At 37.5% G+C, this 19,286-nt stretch overlaps 1 protein-coding gene across 1 annotated transcript in view; it reads left to right on the top strand.

Annotated features, from left to right (window-relative positions):
- DPYD (dihydropyrimidine dehydrogenase) overlaps positions 1-16,815 on the top strand; it is a 799,188-nt gene extending 782,373 nt beyond the window's left edge. The window contains 2 exon segments of the mRNA XM_021690256.2: positions 14,043-14,183; positions 16,479-16,815. Coding sequence (XP_021545931.1) covers positions 14,043-14,183; positions 16,479-16,652 — 315 coding nt within the window. The 3' untranslated portion in view covers positions 16,653-16,815.
- The last annotated feature ends 2,471 nt before the right edge of the window (positions 16,816-19,286 follow it).

Below are 19,286 nucleotides of genomic sequence, written 5' to 3'. Positions count from 1 at the left end.
TAACAAGAGATGAAGAAGGGCACTATATCATAATAAAAGGGTCTATCCAACAAGAAGATCCAACAGTTGTAAATATGTATGCCCCCAACATGGAAGCACCCAAATATATAAAACAATTAATTACAAACATAAAGAAGCTCATTGATAATAATAATAGTAGTAGGGGACTTTAATGCCCCACTTATAGCAATTGACAGATCATCTAAGCAGAAAATCAACAAGGAAGCAGTGGCTTTGAATGACACACTGGACCAGATAGACTTAACAGATACGTTCAGAACATTTCATCCTAAAGCAAAATAAACAAAAATACTGATTCAAAGGGGCACATGCACCATGATGTTTATAGCAGCATTAACAAAAGCCAAATTCTGGAAAGAGCCCAAATGTCCATTGACTGATGAATGGATAAAGAAGAGGTGGCGTATATACACTTCGGAATATTACTCAGCCATCAAAAAAAAAAGAAATTTTGCCATTCGCAATGACGTAGAAGGAGCTAGAGAATATTATGCTTAGTGAAATAAGTCAGTCAGAGGAAGACAAATACCATATGATTTCACTCATGTGTGGAATTTAAGAAACAAAACAAACAAATATGGGAGGGAAAAAGAGAGAGAGGAAAACCAAGCAACAGATTCTTAACTATAGAGAACAAAGTGGTGGTTATCAGAGGGGAGGTGGTCAGGGGGATGAGTTAAGTAGGTGATGGGGATTAAGGAGGGCACTTGTGATGAGCAGCACCAGGTGTTGTGTGTAAGTGTTGAATCACTACATTCCACACCTAAAACCAATATTATACTGTATGTTAACTAATTGGAATTTAAATAAAAACTTGGAGAAAAAAAACAAGTAACCTATTGCTGAACCTTCAGTTGTTTCCAGAATTTTATACAAATAATACTATTATAATTATCATTGTATAAAAATCTTTGTGTAGAGGTCTTATTGTTTTCTCAAGAGAAATCACAGGATATATTTTAGGGCTTTTAATACATATTGCCAAATTGCTCTCCAGGAAGAGTGTAAATTTACATTCCACCAAAAAATATAGGAGGGCCCATTTTTCAGACACCCATCAGCAATGCATTTATTTTTAATTTTGACCAATGTAATAGTCAAAGTGTTTCATTTTTTTCTTTAATTTTGAATGTCTAAATAGTAGTGAGATTGGCATGTTTTTATGTATTTTTGGACCATTTCTTCTTTTGTGAAATTACTACTCACTCTTTTGACCAGTTTTCTGTTGGAATATTTATTTTTTATAAACTTTTTATATACTGCCATTTGTCTCATAATTTATATTGTAGTGTTTTTATATATACGTAGAGCAGCTTTAGCTTTATGTAGTTACAAGAGGCAAAAACTTATCTTGTGATTTCTCTTTCTTTATTTGCTTAGTTTAGCTTTTTCTACTGTAAGATCACAAATATTCACCTCATCTAGTTCTTTTAGAATTTTAATATTTACATTTGACTAATTAATCTAAACCTTTTGTTGCTTTAAAGTATCAAGTACGGTTATAGGTTTTTTTTCCCCAAATAGACAGTCATCCCAAGATCTCAATGTCTGCATTTTAAAGTGGACCCTTCCATCTTTCAAATTATGACTCAGTGACAAAATGTATCATAAATTGCATGACTTGCTTTACATTCAAGTTTTTAACCTCTCAAAATTTGCTAAATGATAATGATGTTGTATTAATCTCTCTGTTTCCTGATTTCTATATCATATCCCTTTACAATTTATCTAGACTTTTCCTATATGTTGACTCAACTATTCTCCATCACTTTCTCTTTTCCATGCTTCAGACTTTTGCTGCCCACTATCTTCTGGATACCTCCATCTGGAGAGTCTAAACAAGGAGCACAAGGGCCATCATACTTTAAACTGATTATCATTCCATCCAAACTCCTCTCCATCCTGAGTTCTGTGTCTCAGTGAACAACATTGAGGACCACTCTCTTTCCTAAGCCAGAAACCTGAAATTTAGCCTAGATTCTAGCCTATTGTTCATCCCACTCGTGAATGGGATCATAGGACATTCACCAATGTCTATCATTTTTATCTCTTATGTCTCCTTCCTCTTCTGTCCTCTCCTTCCAAGGAGACCTTAATACAGTTCTTTATGTATTCTTTCCCAGAATTTTGAAATATTCTACTACTCCCACCTTCTTTTGTCATTCTTACCTAATGCATCCTCCAACGATCATGGAGTAGTCTTTTAAAAACGCAAGTCTGATTTTTTTTTTAACCACTTACTTAAGATTCCCACATCTTAAGGTAAACTCCTTAGCATAACCTTCACACCCTTCATATTTTAGCTTGTCTTGGCCTGAGCAGCTTCAGTGGAGTGGTAAAAAGTAGAACCCAGGAGGTGGTAAATTGAAGAATTAACAAAGGTTGAGAAAGTAAGAACAAGGTATATGGAATAGTCTTTTCTGAACAAGGTGCCTGGAATACTCTTTTCTAAACTTAAACTTGATCAGAAGGAAAGTGACAGGAAGAGAAAATAGGGTAGAGGGGAAAGATTGGTTTGTTTCTATGTTAGAATAATCGAGGTTTGCATGAGTTTATGTGCTCTGAGAGAATAGCTAAAGCTACCAGAAAGGGTGTGATTATGGAAGCTATATCTTTGGCAAGTAGGTTGGGGACGGAGTTCAGGCAATACATTAAGTCGTCTTGTGTTAGAGAAAGGACATCTCTTATGATTTTCTACCTACTGCATGCCATATGCATTTAATGAAACTGAATTTGGACTTAACCAGTATCATTTTAGTATGTAGCCATGTTTAAAGAAAGTGACCATAAAAAGTCTTATTTTCTTTCATTGAAATACATAGCAAAGTTCATAATATTTTAACAGATTACATTTATGCCTCATGGGGTTGTAAATGAGGTAATATGTGAGGTGCTTTTAGCCTGCATCAAATATACCCTAAATAAATATTACCTACTATTAGTTATTATGTCAGGAATGGACAGGTTGAAGGAGAGAGTAGGTTGGGGTGACTCCCCATTCCCATTTTCTTCAATGAAATTAACTCAGGAATGAAAGTAAGAATACATAAAGCTCTGGAGGCCAATCAAGTTGGAAGTTTTGAAGAAGCTCAAATATTTTCCAGGAAATCTTTATTGCATACCTACCATGAGATAAGCAATGTGCTAAGAAATGGGCATCTGTAGTATAATAAATAAAGGAGACACAGCCTCTGTCTTCATGAAGCATACAGACTTGAGACAGAAATAGATATTAAGCAAAGAATCACACTAATAATATAAAATCATATTTGTGATACAAACTATATAGAAAAAATAAAGGAGGTATGGAGTCTCTTTCATAGGAAGACCTTGTTTAGACCAAAAGAGCAGAGAAAGGCCTCTCTGAGGAACTGGCATTTAAGGAGCCCTAAGAGCTGGAATGTTTCAGGAGATCCATAATGTGGTCCTGGATTTGGTGGGTGGCCATGGCTGTAGAGACAGAGGAAGGGATGAACTTGATGAAGTCATGTTAATTCTCCTTCTAAAACTTAGTGATTCTCATTAGATGTTGAGGGACACGGGCCAGTAAGGAGTTAAGAATAAGGAGACCAAGACAATTAGATTCTTTATGGTCCCACTAACTGAGATAAAGTAAAGATAATGAGTCAGGGTTTTGTTCTTCATGGTTTTAGATTTAATGGGCTTTTTTGACAGAGGATGAAAATTTAGATTTGAGCATGTTGAAATTAATGCACTCAAGCAAATCAGGGACCTATCCTGGAGGATATCAAGGAAAAAGAGTTGACATTTTCACTACCTACTGTGTGCTAGACACAAGATAGAAGCTTCACATCTATTTTCATAATTATTACTTAACCTAATACCCTACATGGGAGAAGGAAGTTCTGGGGAAGCCAATGAGAAGAACTGAGTGAAAAAAAAAGAATAACCAGAAGGAAATGATGATGTGTGTGGGGGGGGGAGGGAACCAAAAAAAAAGGAAGTCTTAAGAACATAGAAGTGTCCACAGGTCTGAAAGCTGCTCATCTTGGCAACAACACCTTGTATTGTTTCCTTTTATCTTTCACACATAAGCACTGAGATTCCAACCTCTTGTTGGCAAACATTGTCATATTCACCCATACACTCACTTTATCATTCATCCAGCAATTATTAGTGTACACCCACCGTGTTCCAACACTGATGTAGTCACTAGAAATTCAGTAGTGAACAAAACGAAAGCCCAGCCCTTGTGGCTCTTACATTTTAGTAAGGAGAAACAGACAAACAAGTAAACAAGTGAATGCGTACTATGTCAGATGGTCACAGTGCTAGGAAGAAAATATAGCAGGATTAGGAGAATAAGAATTGCTAGGGAGGTTGGTCAGGAGAGGCCTGCCTGATTAAATGGCATTTGAGTAAACACTGGAAAGAATGGAGAATGAATGATGTGGATAGATACCTTTGGGGAGTACATCCCATTCAGAAGGAACAGAAAGTGCAAAGACCCTGAAATAGGAGAGTCTTTGGCAGGAAACCATTGAGGCTTTTTCAAAGGAAGAAAGACACGATCTGACTTAATTTTTCAAAGGATCCTACTGGCTGTGACATTGATACAAGATCCTAGATGGGCAAGGGCAGAAGCAGAGAGACTGGTTAGAAGGCTGTTGTAACAACCCAGGCGAGAGACTGGCAGGAGGGAGAATAAATCCTAGATAATGTCAGAAGGCCTCGACGCCATTGTTTCAAATGAAATGATGTGTGTGAAAGTATTGTACACAGCATCGTTCTGTTCCAATGTAAGAGGCCGTGGTTATTGTTATTCTCATACACGTCCCACATCCATCGGCCCATTATTTCGGACCCCATCTGGATGGTGTGGCTGTGTGGTTGTTCAGGCCTCATTGAAACGAACAGCCACATGCCCTTTAAGGGCCGTCTCTGTGAGTGTGAATCAGACCTCGCTTCTCATGCTTTTATTGTTTCTCCCACCACCCATACCCAGGTACGCCGCGTACTTCCCTCTGTTGCTTTCATTGCCCTTATGTTTCCCCTATGGTGCTTCTTCTTTTCTTGACATACCATTTTTCCTTCCTCCCTTTTTCCTGGAGGGCCTGGATTGTCTGTTTTCATGCTTAATATTTTCTCTGTCCACCCATCTGTATATTTTAGCCTGTTCCTTCCCTCCTCTCTGCTGGCCTCTTTATAGATTCCTCTGTTCAATAGTTTAAACTCCATGACACTGCTTTGTTTATCCTCTCAGCTAGCACAGTATATGATTCCCCATCTGCTACCGAAAGAGCCCCAGTGCCCCACAAAGTTAACTAAGCCCCTCTTGTCTGAACAAGTTTTTCAGTCATGCATTCAAGTTTCTAATCTACCCCATCTTCCCTGGTTAGGAGTGTGACAATATTATTGCTAAGCAAGCCATGCTCAATAGATCTCATCTTTTGTTCTTTTTTCCTTCAAATGCCTCAGATAAGATTTAATGGTCTCTTGCCTCGGAGGTAGGCGGTTTCAATATCAGCCCATCAGTAAGTATTTATTATTTGCTATGTGACCAGCAGTGTGCTAAGGACCGGGTTTACATCCAAAGATGTAAAACACACGGTCCAAGGCACAGGAATTTTCCCGACCTCAGTGGAAATGTAGCACTGACATGTATTTACTATGCACTCACTGCAATCCAGGAATTGTGCTAGAAACGAGGAATACAAAATGAATTTTAAAAAGAAAGACATCTATCCTTATGGAGCTCATAGTCTAGCAAGGGAGAAAGACACATGTTAAAAATTATTTACAGTTCAATCAAATATGTACAAAATGCTCTGAGAACACAGAGGAGTGAGAGCGATTAGTTCTGCCTCGGGTAATTGTGGAAAGCTTCACAGAGATGGTGATATTTAACATGGAGTTTAATAAATTAGTGTTAATTAAGCAGAGAATTAATAATAAAAGCTAATATTTATTGAGTACTTAGGAGGTTTCAGGCTCAGTTCTACATGCTTGTGAATTGACTCATTTAATTCTCACAGTAACCCTATCAGGGACCTTATTTTTCCTATTTTACTGATTAAATGATTGATAACCAGGTTAAATAACTTGCCCAAGATCACACAGCTAGGAAGACATCAAAACCAAGATTTGATTCGAAAGTCTGGCTCTAGAACCTGGGCCCTTCAGTACTATCTTCTGTGTCTCTCACAAAAGAAAAAGAAAGAGAAGGAAGGCAGTATTTCGAGCAAATCTGTATGTTTGAAGAAAATGCAGCCATAGGACCTTAAATCCAATATACAGTCCCTGGATATCAACCAGGTAGTAGGGTCTGACTGGTAAACCCATTCTTTTTTCAGTAGGAATTCATAGAAAGGACCAAACTGAGAGGCAATAATGAGGAAAATAATCCAGTTTTCTTGATCAGTCTTAACAATGTAAAAGGGCAAAGGGATGTACTGATTAAGCTGCTAGCCATGTCAGCTAGAGCATCGAGTAGTTATTCCCAGTGTTTAACTGTGACTACAGGGTCCTCGAGAACCAAGTGTTTGCTAGTCACATGCTATCCAGCTTCTCCCTGCCCCCTCGGGAGCTAAAAATAGCCTCAAAGGCCCTCGATCCTATACCAGAATGGTCTGAGGCCCTAAGGTCAACCTGGCATCCAGCTGACTCCCTTTTTAGCAAGCTTACATCTTGACTTCCATTTCATAATGAAACAGCATTTATTATATATAGAGATATATATAGATATAGATATACTCTATTATGGAGCTGCCAATTTTATGAAAGAAACAGAAACAGAAATGAAGGATTCTGAGGAAGAAGACGGTAATCAGAATAGTGCTGGAAGACTGAGATAAAGTAAGAAGAAGAAGGCTGTCCTCCTAGGTGTAGAGGTCTTCTTCTGAAAGGTGAAGCAGGACTTTCTGAAGACGCTCCTGACATTCCACAGGTTCACCTGTGCTAGAGAAAAGAAACCGAAGACAGTTTTGTCTCCTCGCTGAGAACTGAAGTGACAGTGTGCACATTTGGCCCGGCTAAATGAGAAACGTGCTTTATTCCCAGGCAGCATATAACAGAGATTTGAGAGTCTGCCAAGACTTATAAAGTCCCCCGAATGCTTCCCACTTCTGTTGATATATATGAGAATGAATTCTCATTCTCTTTACGAAGCCAGGAATGTATCTCTAACATCTTTGAATTTCTGGGTAGGAAAATGAATGGTTTAGGGGCACTAGTGATGTTTTCATCTCTTCTTCCTGCTGCTTCGAGTAAGAGATGGACTGCATCTCATAAGACTGGCAAGACAGTGTTGGCAGGAGACCAGTCAGCCTGATCGAGTGGTTTATTTCAATTGAATTGTGAGAGAAAGGAGAAAAGTACTCAGATAAAACTGTAAGACCGTATTAGATACTACAGAGCATAAAAGAGATGGCACAGAAAGAAAAATAGTGGAGGACTATCCCAGCAATTTTCAGAAGATACCAGAGAAATGGGCCGGGGCCACATTAATATTCTCAGTTGTCTTCTATACCAACAAATAGCAGATGAAAAAGTATTAAACTGAGCTTTAAAAGAAATAAACAGAATTTGGTAAATATCATCTCTTACATCTTATGGGGATGTTTTGTGATGTGATCCCTGCCTGGAACATAACAATGGAAAAGTATATCTTGTTTAGATAAATAGGTCTAATTGAAGAGCTGGGGGAGGAACAGTATATGTCAAAAAGATGTACACGTGCACGGAAATCACAAACCTGAAGGTGAAGCATGGAGGAAGCAGCTGCAGGAGAGTGAAATGAATGAAATACAGAAATGTTATCCTGGGACTATGTCACAGACCTCATAACCAGATGGTTAATATGGACCGTCAAGATAGAGGAGCAATGTAAGCCTTTCAGACTTCAGATGAAAATCCCACTCCACTAAAGGCAAAACATCTGAAAAATTATTGAATTGCCTTGTTGGAAACAATCTCACAGAAGAGAGAGAAGCAATGAGGGGTCTAGCTGCATTTGCTTATTTCTGGCTCCTATGAAAATCCATTTGAGGGAAGTGGAAGCTAAAAGCATCTTGAAGGAAAGTAACCATCCCATATCATCTTAGAGTTCAGTAGGCCACAAAAAAAGGAACTCTGAGCTTCAATGTACAAGTATCCTCAACCTTTAGTAGTTCTCATTTCAGGAAGTTCAGACAAAACGATAGAAAACAATCCCATAGTCAGTGACTCTAACCTGAAGATGGATCAAGAAGAATGAGAAGTGGGGCACCTGGGTGGGTCAGTCGGTTGAGCATCTGCTTTTGGCTCAGGTCATGATCTCAGGGACCTGGGATCAAGCCCCGCATCGGGCTCCCTGCTCAGTGGGGAGTTTGCCTCTCCCTCTCACTCTCCCTCTCTGCACTCTCTCAATCACTTTCTCTCTCCCTCTCTCTCTCACACACACACACAAATAAAATCTTTAAAAAAAAAAAAGAAGAAGAATGAGAAGCTATCAAATAGAAATTTGATGACCTAATCACTCAGTTTCCCAAGGCGTAAGAAAAGGGTCAAGCATTTTAGATGACTCAGTAGTCAATGGTCATATGAGAAAATAAAGATCACATTACCAATGATGATCAGAAAAGAGTGGCATCAAAGATTAAGGATGTTACAGAATTACCAAAACCTCAAATTATCCAAATTTGGAAAAAATATTAGGAAAAATAAAAATGTATTTTGTCTATTAAAAGTTAAAAAAAAGGAAAAGAAAATACACCCACTACTTAGAGCAGATGGTATACTGTTAACTTACATTAGTGAGAACTGTTCAAATTCCTATTATCTTTCTAGCATCCCCATAGAGAATGCTCTTATAACTGAAAAGACTAGGGAAAACATATTTGAGAGTTGAAGCCCAAGATAGGTAAGGATATAGTAAAAACACATTACGTCAGCTGCATTGAATTAAATCCAAAGTGCCTGGCCAGAACTTGCTCCTTTAAAGCCTGAACTACCTACTTAAAAAGAATACAATGATCAGAGCACCAACCTGTACTAAAGCCAATCATGGTCATACCCAAACCTCACTCATCTCTCTCTCCCACTCATGAGCCCCTCCCACTCCTTCTCTCCTCCCACTTAATTCCCAGATTCTCACTTGCTTCCGTCCCATCTTTTGGTTTACTTGTTTCTCCCACCTTCCCCGCCAATCTACTACTTTATTTCCAGGCTGATGCTTTGTCTCTGCCCTCCTATCTCAGCATATTTATGCTGAGACCTCAGTTATCAGAGTTCTACTGAATGTAAACTCAAGATTTCCTTTTCTCACTGTGCAGACCCCCTCCCTGCCTCCTAACTCAGAGGATATCAAAAATAAATTGCATGCTGTATTTTTGAAAGCATCTTTGTATGATATTGCTGTATCACACTGCTGAAAAATAAATGTTGCCTCGGGTTCTTTAGAAAAGGAAAAGGTGGTTGTGGTAGGGAAAAGGTAGAAGTAGACCAGAAAGCTTGAGGTCTGACCCCAGTGAAATTCTCCAAAGATAATGAAACTTTTGACTTGAGAGTGTTAATAAAGAAAGATGTTATTAAGAAACAGCATAAATTCAGTGAGAACCAACCAAATGATCTCATTTCCTATTTTGATAGGTTTATTAGGTAAGTAGTGAACTTGGAGTAAAAGATAAGACGTGTGACATTGGTAATGGTACAGATGAGGATAAAGTGATTAAATAGCTATGCCCAAATAATTTAAGTAGTGGATCCCTTTCCCACAGAAGTCACAGAGATTGCCTACAGCACACTGTCCTTGGTCCTGGCCTTTGAATGGCACTTTTATTGACAGGTTTGGAGAAAGTACGTTGCTCAGATGTGTAGAAGACTTAAAGCTAGGAAGAACAGTTAATGTGCCAGACAACAGTCACAACTTGAAAATACTTCACCAATAAAAAATAGGCCAAAACCAATAAATTCATACTAAGCATAATAAATTATGATACAGCAGGGATGGGGTTGGGGCCCTCTAGTTCCTCTCTCTTTGGTCCTAAACTTCATATCAAACAGAAATATTGACTGATCCAGTTTTTAAAAAATACTTTTGATTATCCCAAAGAAATAATTAACTGACAAAGATGTGATTCTCAAATTCTGTAGTCCTTCCCAATAATAATTTTTGGGAACATTTATATTTAAATCAAATGTATCATCTATACTTTAAGGAATTTAGCATCACTTTCTCCACACACATTCACACATAAACATTTCCACAAATCAGGGATGGCTCTAATCAGGTGTATATCCACACCCTGTTTGGAAGAAATGTAGGTTCCTTAATCTCCACAGATGTGTGTCCAAGAAGGACTAGACTAGCCATATGTCCTTTACTGATTATATGTGCCTTTCAGTGAACTCCAAATTCCATACGTGTTCTCAATGGTATTGATAAGCTGACAGTACTAAGTGGAAGCTTTGGGTTTTAAACAAATGTCCACATTTTCAGGCACAGAGAATGGTAATTCATTTTCTCTGATACTCTTTCCCAAAATAATTTAAAATGGTTATCAATCTTTTAACCTCTTCCAGATTAAAAAACTATAGTAGCTTAAGAACTATGATGACTTTTTAACACCATGTGCTAATAAAGTTTAGAGCCTCCAAAGACCTTGTTTTATTTAGTTTCACATTAAACAATATTTTATTTTATTTTATTTTATTTTTTTAAAGATTTTATTTATTTATTTGAGACAGAGAGAATGAGAGAGAGAGAGAGCACATGAGAGGGGGGAGGGTCAGAGGGAGAAGCAGACTCCCTGCCAAGCAGGGAGCCCGATGCGGGACTCGATCCCGGGACTCCAGGATCATGACCTGAGCCGAAGGCAGTCGCTTAACCAACTGAGCCACCCAGGCACCCTAAACAATATTTTAATAAATAATAACCACAAATCTCCAATACAGAGCAGAAGGTATATTTAATATACACAGAATGTGAACTTGCCTCTTACAATAAAATTTCTTGAAATATACATTGTGTCTTTTGAATAAGCCTTGGAGGTTTGATGACTGTCTAGGGAGTTTCCTGTTTAATTATCATTTGAATATTTTCTGGTGATTTCAGTCAAGCAATGATCTGATTCAATAAAGCAACTGCTTTGACTGATTTATTTCCTAGATTGAAAAAAATTATATTTTTTATCACATATAAATAGTTTTATAGCTAGCAAGTGACCTCATGGACTTACTGCCTTAAAATATTATTAGAAATATTAAGCATGTCCAGATACTTTGACTATGATTATTTTGTATTTAAAGAAAGGCTCAAATCTTTTTATGATTCTCATATTAATAAAACTGTTCAGTAAATCAACAAGTAGCTATTAGCCCATACAACTATGTGCCTAATATTATACTGTTCAGTAAATCAACAAGTAGCTATTAGCCCATACAACTATGTGCCTAATATTATACTGTCTAGTACATGAATAAATGAATGCTATATTTATTTTAATAATATTTGAGCACCCATTATGTTTCAGTGATCTGCAGGAGCAAGATATTCCAGAGGAGACACAAAGATGAATAAAGCCTGCTAGGAGACTGCATATAGGAAGCTAAATATAGAAAATATCTACATCATAAAGTAGAATTTGCTAAACAGAGAAATAACAGATGAGTCAGCATAGAAGTGCTTATGACCACAGAATCTGAAGTCAGGCAGCACTGACTGAATCCCTGCTTCATCATTTACTTAATTTTGTACCTTAAACTCATTCACCTCATCATGTGTTGAGGTTTAAATGAGGCAGTGCTTTAAAATCATGGCATTGGTCTAATACACAGTAAGAACTCAAAAGTTGTCTGTTATCATTGCCTCCACATGATAGATAAAATACGATAGGTCATTGGGGGAATAGAAGAGAAGATGGGGAGGGGAGAAGGAGAGGTGAGAAAATGGTGGAGACGAAGAAGGGAAAGAGACAAAGAGATCATCAGTTTGGTTAGGAAAGGTGGAAGAAGAATTGAGGAAATCTTCATGAAGATTCATGAAGAATCTTCATGAAGCAGTGACACATGAGATGTCTTTGAAGACAGAAGAAGAATTGAGGAAATCTTCATGAAGATTCATGAAGAATCTTCATGAAGCAGTGACACATGAGATGTCTTTGAAGGATGGGAAAGATTTTTCAAAGTGGAGATGAGAAGGACGGGTATTCTGGACAGAGCACTCAACATAAAATTAGGCACCAGAGGAGTCAATTGACAGGTGTGGTTCAGTGTGAAGTATGTGTTCAGTGTAGCTGAAGCACATGCTGTTTGGAAGTGAGAAATAAGACCAAAAAAGATGTTGTTAGAAAGCCTTAAATGTGAGACAATATTTAATTTAACAGATTTTTTAGTAAGGTAGCGAGAAATTTAGTCTGTGCTGAACATTACATAGGGTGGAGTGGGGAAAGAAAGAATATGAGAAGGACTCATCAGGTGGGCTCTTAACTTCATTAGAAGTAATGGAAAGCTAATTAGTCATGGTTACAGATTGTAGTAGACATGGAAAGAGGACTCAAAAGATATTGCAGATCCAGAACTCATAAGACTTGACCACAGACAGACAAGATGCTGGAGTATGGAGAAGTTGGAGTAGAATCGAATGCAGAAATTTTAAGCTTCAGATTGGAAAAATCCTACCGCTGTTCACAAGACGAAGGAAATCAGAAGGAAGACCCAGTTTCGTGGTGTTGATGATAAGTTTAGTGAGTGGAGAATCTGAGGTACTGATTTCTAGTGACAGTGCTCATCATGCAGCTGACAAATGTAGATCTTGAGATTGTGAGAGCAACTCCAAATAGAGATACTGATTTGGACATCAAGTGCCCACCTACAAACAAGACTACAGTATAGTTGAAGTTCTATCTCCAACACATTGAAAATAGTGAAAACAGTCTTGTAAAGTTTCTATCATCTTACTCCTTGAGAGATGCACAAATAAACTGTATATAATAATGTAGACTTTGTTTCAGTCTGAAAGCTCCCAGTCATGAGCACATTGTCATTTAGAGCTGAAATAGAGAAAAAAAGTAAAAAAGGGTAACCAAGGTCATAAAAAGAAGAGCAGAAAATAAAATGCCAAAGAGAATACAGGAAGATAGCTCTAAGTAAGAGTCAAACCTCCTTGAATGCAGACCTTGAATTCAAACAAAAAAATTATCTTGTTAAAAGTTAAAAACAAAAGCAGAAAATCTTAACAGCATACTAATTTGACAAACATTGTTACATCCTTCTGTTTTTGTTTTATGCAACAAAGTATTTCTTATTGTTGATGAAACATCTTCTCTGCTTCACATATTAAGCACACTTCCAATTAATATGAAGAACAAAGCAATGTGTAACTACATGAAGACTCTTCAGTGGTGAATGAAGACAACCCTAGTTCTTTAAAAGTAAAAGAGCATCTTCTTTAGCTATTAGATGAACCTGATTAATTAACATAAATTAGAATTTTTAAATAATGAAATATACTCCTCAACACATGACAGGTGTTGTCATGTTCACTTTTTGAAATGAAAATCTAGAATCCAAATGCAGTGATATAAATGCATAACATTCACATTTTTATTCCCCTCATTCCTGGCAATCTAAAGTTTTCTAGTTTAAGTGCATCACCCTTTGTTGCTTTTTATTGCTGTGGGTCCTTCAAAGTTCAAAACTGGAAAAAATGGAAGACACGACCACTGAAAATTCAAGGTTCATTTCTTCTGTCCACAGAAACAGTTTTAGATCATCTAGTAGAAAACCTATGGAATGCAGTCGATTAGGTCTTGTGTTTCTAAGCTGGAGATCTCTCTCTCTCTCCCTCTCTCTCTCTCTATATTTATACACATACATACACATATTTGCCCATCCTTCAGAAGACAAAAAAATTTAAGCTACAATTATGAAAAGTAGATCTATGAGAACTACATTCCTGGAAGCCTCCTAAGTTACATAATGCAACATCAGATAAAAAAACAGAGAAATCTGGACTGATCCTAATTATTGCATGGTAATGTTTTACAATGAACACTGTCAGTCTTTCGGTGCCTACCTTGTAGGATGTCATTGGAAAAGCGCTGCAGTACCTTGGAGCGTTTGGTGAACTGAGCAACCTAGAGCAAGTCGTGGCCATGATCGATGAAGAAATGTGTATCAACTGCGGCAAATGCTACATGACCTGTAATGACTCTGGCTACCAGGTAAGGATTCTGCTGTAATTGGGATGCTGTGAGGCATGTTTCTTCTGGCTTTTGTAGCAGAAAGCATCTTGTGTTGCTGAGTGTGCGATGCCGACCAGACGTGCCCAGTACTGCCGCTCAGCAGGGGCATGTCTGTCCTCTTGCTCTCTGAGCATGGGAATTTTTTCAAAGGAAAGCCATAATTTGTACTAACTGTGCCACTATCCAGTTAACAGTGTTATTTTAATATCGTTTTATCACCCATAACACTGGATGGAAAAATGCAACCAGAAGGAGAAATCCACCCAATGATGGACATTAGGAAGCATTAGGCTTTAATACAGAAGGGAGGGAAGAGAACTACCGTGTATTGCCATTACCCTGATTCAAGGACTTGATTCTTTCTACCGGAAGAAAATTCTCTTCCATTCAATATTGACTGGGCTTCAACTACAGTGAGAAAGAAAAAGCACCTTCCTACTGGGGAAAGTGTTGGGACCCGGAATTCCTTTGTGACTGGAGAAGCCAGCAGGTTGTATTCTTACCACACGAAGTGAGCTGTGGATTCTTCCCAGGGCCTCACCCTTCAGCCGAGAGGCTGCCAGGGGACAACACAGAAGAAGCAGGGATTCAGCTGTCTTCAGTCTCAAAACTACAGAATCATATTATTCTCATTAAACTTTTCAAGCTATGAAGAAGTAGAGTAAAATAACACCTTTTGAGATGATTAATGGAATTTTCAAGGTCGATAAAATGGCCTCTTTTTAAAAATTGAAGTTCATTTAGCTTATTCAGCCTGGAGGAAGGTCCCATGTTGCTGGCGGTGGGATTTTGCATATTCTTCTGACCACCTAACAGATATAACAGACATATTTTAATTTTTAAAAAATCTCTTCCTCTTTAATTTGATGTTCATTCTATACCAAATTTTTATGTGTCACTTTTTTTTTGTAGCTGAAATGTGTCTCTAACAGTTATTTTGGAAATGCTAATCCTATCACACTCACTTTCGTCTTTCCTCTAATTAACCAATTAGAGATGAGTCAAGAAGTTCTGTCACTAAAATCATAGCAGCAGGGCTCTAATATCTCAAATCTTAAAAGTTATGACTCCTACCTTAGAATTCTAACCTTGGTACAACATCAGTAAAAAACAAAACAAGCCAAAACACCCATATTAATGCGGAGAAAAAAATCACAATTATGCATTTAAAAAGGTTTAAAAAGTCCTCCTTTGACTCTTCTGTCTCAAAAAGATAAAAAATAGAAAATCAAAATCTTCAACTGAATATAAAATTTTATATGCCTGCAAATTTTTAAAGTATAAAATTTTTAAGATATAGGCATTATTTTATTTTCAATTGCTTCTTGGGTTTCTATTTATAAAAGGGTACACAAGGAAGAGAAATAGTTTTTACTCATTCAAACAGCCATCCAAGGTGCTGTTCTATTTTAAAAAACAGCAATTTATGTGGACAAAGTTTCTTATGGTTTGTCGTTTTATCTACAGTTCTTGTTCAGATAGAAATGGTTGTTTCCTTGAAGGTCAGACTCTTTTTTTTAATATTAAGCATTCTGACATAATTTACTCTAATAAAACCATTTTCATTTTCATGTGCATAAAAGAGGGAAGAATTATAGTTGCAAGTAGATTCAGTTGGGAGAGGGAAACTTTTTTAACAAAAAAAAATTATTTGGAATTGGATCATAACCCATTTTACATGACAGAGGACAAAAGTCAGAATGGAGGAATTATTTCATTGACAATCCTCAAACCTCAAAACAGGCACTAAAGCCAACTTTTTTTTACTCCTGTTTTCTTCTAAAAACTACATGCATAATGTGAAATCCAAGCAAATACATTCATTGCCCCAGCTGACCGTGACACTTTTTCACTGTGGAGAACGAGGGATGTGAGGAGAGAAAGCACCCCACCATCCTCGGGTAGCAGACACCCCATCCCGGCAGGACCGGAAGGACCTGCGCTCTGCTCAGAGCAAAGGAAACGAGAGAGCTCGTTTCGGAGAGTTCTGAAAGCTTTTCCTCGCACGACACAAGAGAAATACCTCTAAGGAATTTTAAACCATGTATTTCTAATTTAAGAGGATTTCTTCTCTGGTTTGTTTTCTTTTTCTTTTTTTTTTCCCCCTCCCCTCTGGCCTCTCAACTGTTGCTATAGCTGCTCCGGAGGAGGGCTGGGCCGCGGCGTCTCTCCCAGAGCGGTCCTACTGCAGCGGAGGAAAACGTTCCTCCTAAAATGGGGGCGTTCTTGACCTTTTTGGTCAGTGACAGCAATACTCTTTACTTCTGTTTGCAGGCGATACGGTTTGATCCCGACACCCACCTGCCCACCGTTACCGACTCCTGCACTGGCTGTACTCTATGTCTCAGCGTCTGCCCTATTATCGACTGCATCAAAATGGTTTCCAGGACAACACCTTATGAACCGAAGAGAGGCTTGCCCTTAGCTGTGAATAATCTGGTGTGTTAAGGTGATTTGTGAAACTGTTGCTGCGAACTTGGAGGCCACCTACCTGTGCCGATCTTTTTAATTGTGATCATTGTGTTCGGCTCTTGCTAAATGGAAACAAATAGATAATTTCTGAACACATTTCTAAATGAAAACTGTAGATCTCTAAATAAATTTCCAAATTTTTAAAAAATGTCTACTACCAGTGACCATTCAATTAATGGTCATAAAATGGAATGACTATTTTGTGAAGATAGTTGTTAAATAACTGTGTAGCCGTTAATTGGATATTCACCATTAGTTGTCCATTCTGAAAAATATTAACTTTTTTGTGGCAATTAATGCAGTAGTTTCTAAATTGCCCTGTGCTGTGCTCTCTCTTTGATTTTAACTGTAAGTGAAATTAAGTATTTTAGAACAAAGTACCATTTAACTTACAAGAAAATGTTTCCAAGGAAACATTTTATAATTAAAAATTACATTTAATTTTAACACTGTTTCTAAGCAAATGTAATTAGCTCCATAAAGCATAAATGAAGAAAATCAAATAATTATTTACTGTGGCAGGAAAAGAAAGCCAAACAGGGTTTGCAAAACTTTTTTAAGCCCTCTTTGTTAAAATAGCTTCTTTGTGGGGGGCTAGATACTCAAGTATTTGGTAATCATTCATATCACTCTGCTGGTCCCCACTCATGCCTGAGATGCGTGTTCAAACTCTACCAATGAATCAACATGACATTCTTCTTTAAATATTTAAACTATGTTCCTAACAAAATAAGATACTACGATGGAGCTCTGGTTAAAGCCACTCTTTTGCTGTGCACAGATCTGCTCTGTCTGCTTCTAATAGTAGCCTTCATGATTATAGCAATTAATGTTTGAACAAAGCCCAAATTACACAGCAGTGGGTCACATGCTTCATTATTCAAGAATGAAAAATATAGTATTGGTAATATATATTAAGTGTGCAAAACTAACTTGACTACTCTTTATTTTAGTGTTTATGTTTAATTTTTAAAATTAATCAAAGGGAATATATATTTTCTGTTACTGATAATATTTTTATATTTCTCTATTTTCATAATCAGCAAATGGCATCATATAAATTCATTTATCTCTTTGAATATGAATCCATAGTAGCAAATCTTTAAGTAACAATCTGTGGTATATTTCTATGAAAAATGCAAGATCTGGAAAAATAAGATGTTTGTTTATGCATTTTTAGAAATGCACATTTACCACAAAATCTGCATGATTGAATAATATCAAATAAAATTTCGTAAAGCATTTTAAACAATGTGGTCTTTTGCTGCCTCTCTTGCAAATACAACATTATGTCAACCATTTAGATTTTGAGGTGGAGAAGTTTTTTATTAATCCTATAGTGCATTCCATCCAAGTGTATATATAATGTTAGGTCAGATCTAATGAGGGTAATGATAGTGCGGTTATTTAAATGTTTTACTTCCAGTCCCTCTCACCCAGATTTTCCTACTGAATTTAATTCCACTCTGCCAAAATGCGTCTTTCACTGGGCATAGGCCAGATTTCTTGCAGTGGTTCATGGGCAGAGATAAATGAGAAAATGGCAACCTACCATTAAAGGCACCATCTTCAGTATAAGAAAAATCAATGTCACTTAATAGGTATTCCTTAGGTGGTTGTGAAATATTAAGGACTCAAATCAACAGACTCACTTTTTTGCTCCTTTCATGGTGGGGGCATTTTACCCTTTGCACTTGGTAACAGCTTAGGAAAGAGTTGAAGTTGTCCAGAAAATAAATTTACCGGGACCACGTGGATACCATCATAATGTATCACTCCCACATCAATCTGGTGAGAGTTTTTCACTCTGGGAGTTTTATGACAGTACATCACATGCATATGCCTGAGTCCTCTTAAAGACACTGACTGCCAGACAGAAATTTCCATAATAGAAATTAAAGAAAAGAGTAGTTTATGACTTTTGCATCCTCCTCTGAGAAAGAGTGGACATAGTGCTATGGCTCTTTTCTTGAACTACTTTGGGGAACTACAAGTGACCGGGCCTTTGAATTAGGCCATGGCAATCTGTGATTTTACACCAAGATGTTCCTCACACACATTTCTGTTGTGTCCACTTTCTGCTGAACATGAAGAAGCATTTCTTATCTATGCTATTTATGGGAAACATACTTTAATCTTACAATGTGTGGCTTGCCGAGAGACTCCAGAATGGGGGAGAATGAAAATTATGTCATTCCATCCAGCAAGAGACCACAAGTCATTGGCCCTAACACACACATTCTCATGGTTCCTGACCTTCAGGCATGAATGAAGATATAGGATCAGACCAAGGAGTCTGGTTTTGAGTGTTTCCCATGTCTAAGAAACTATACTAAATGGACTACATATGTGATAGTTAATTTTATGTGTCAACTTGGCTGGGCTACAGTATCCAGATACTTGGTCAAGCATTAGTCTGGATGTTTCTGTGAAGTGTTTTTGGATGAGGTTTACACTTAAATCAGTAGCCTCTGAGTTAAGCAGTTGCTCTCCATAATGTAGGTGGGCCTCATCCAATCGGTTTGAAGGCCCAAATAGAACAAAAAGCTGACTCCTCCCCACCTCCTCAGCAAGAGGGAATTATCCAGCATTGGGCCTTTGGACTACCTT

This window comes from Neomonachus schauinslandi, chromosome 4, assembly GCF_002201575.2.
Source record: "Neomonachus schauinslandi chromosome 4, ASM220157v2, whole genome shotgun sequence".
NCBI classification, from domain to species: Eukaryota; Metazoa; Chordata; class Mammalia; order Carnivora; family Phocidae; genus Neomonachus; species Neomonachus schauinslandi.
Note: the sequence above shows the minus strand (reverse complement) of the source record. Positions and strands in the feature narration are given on the sequence as shown.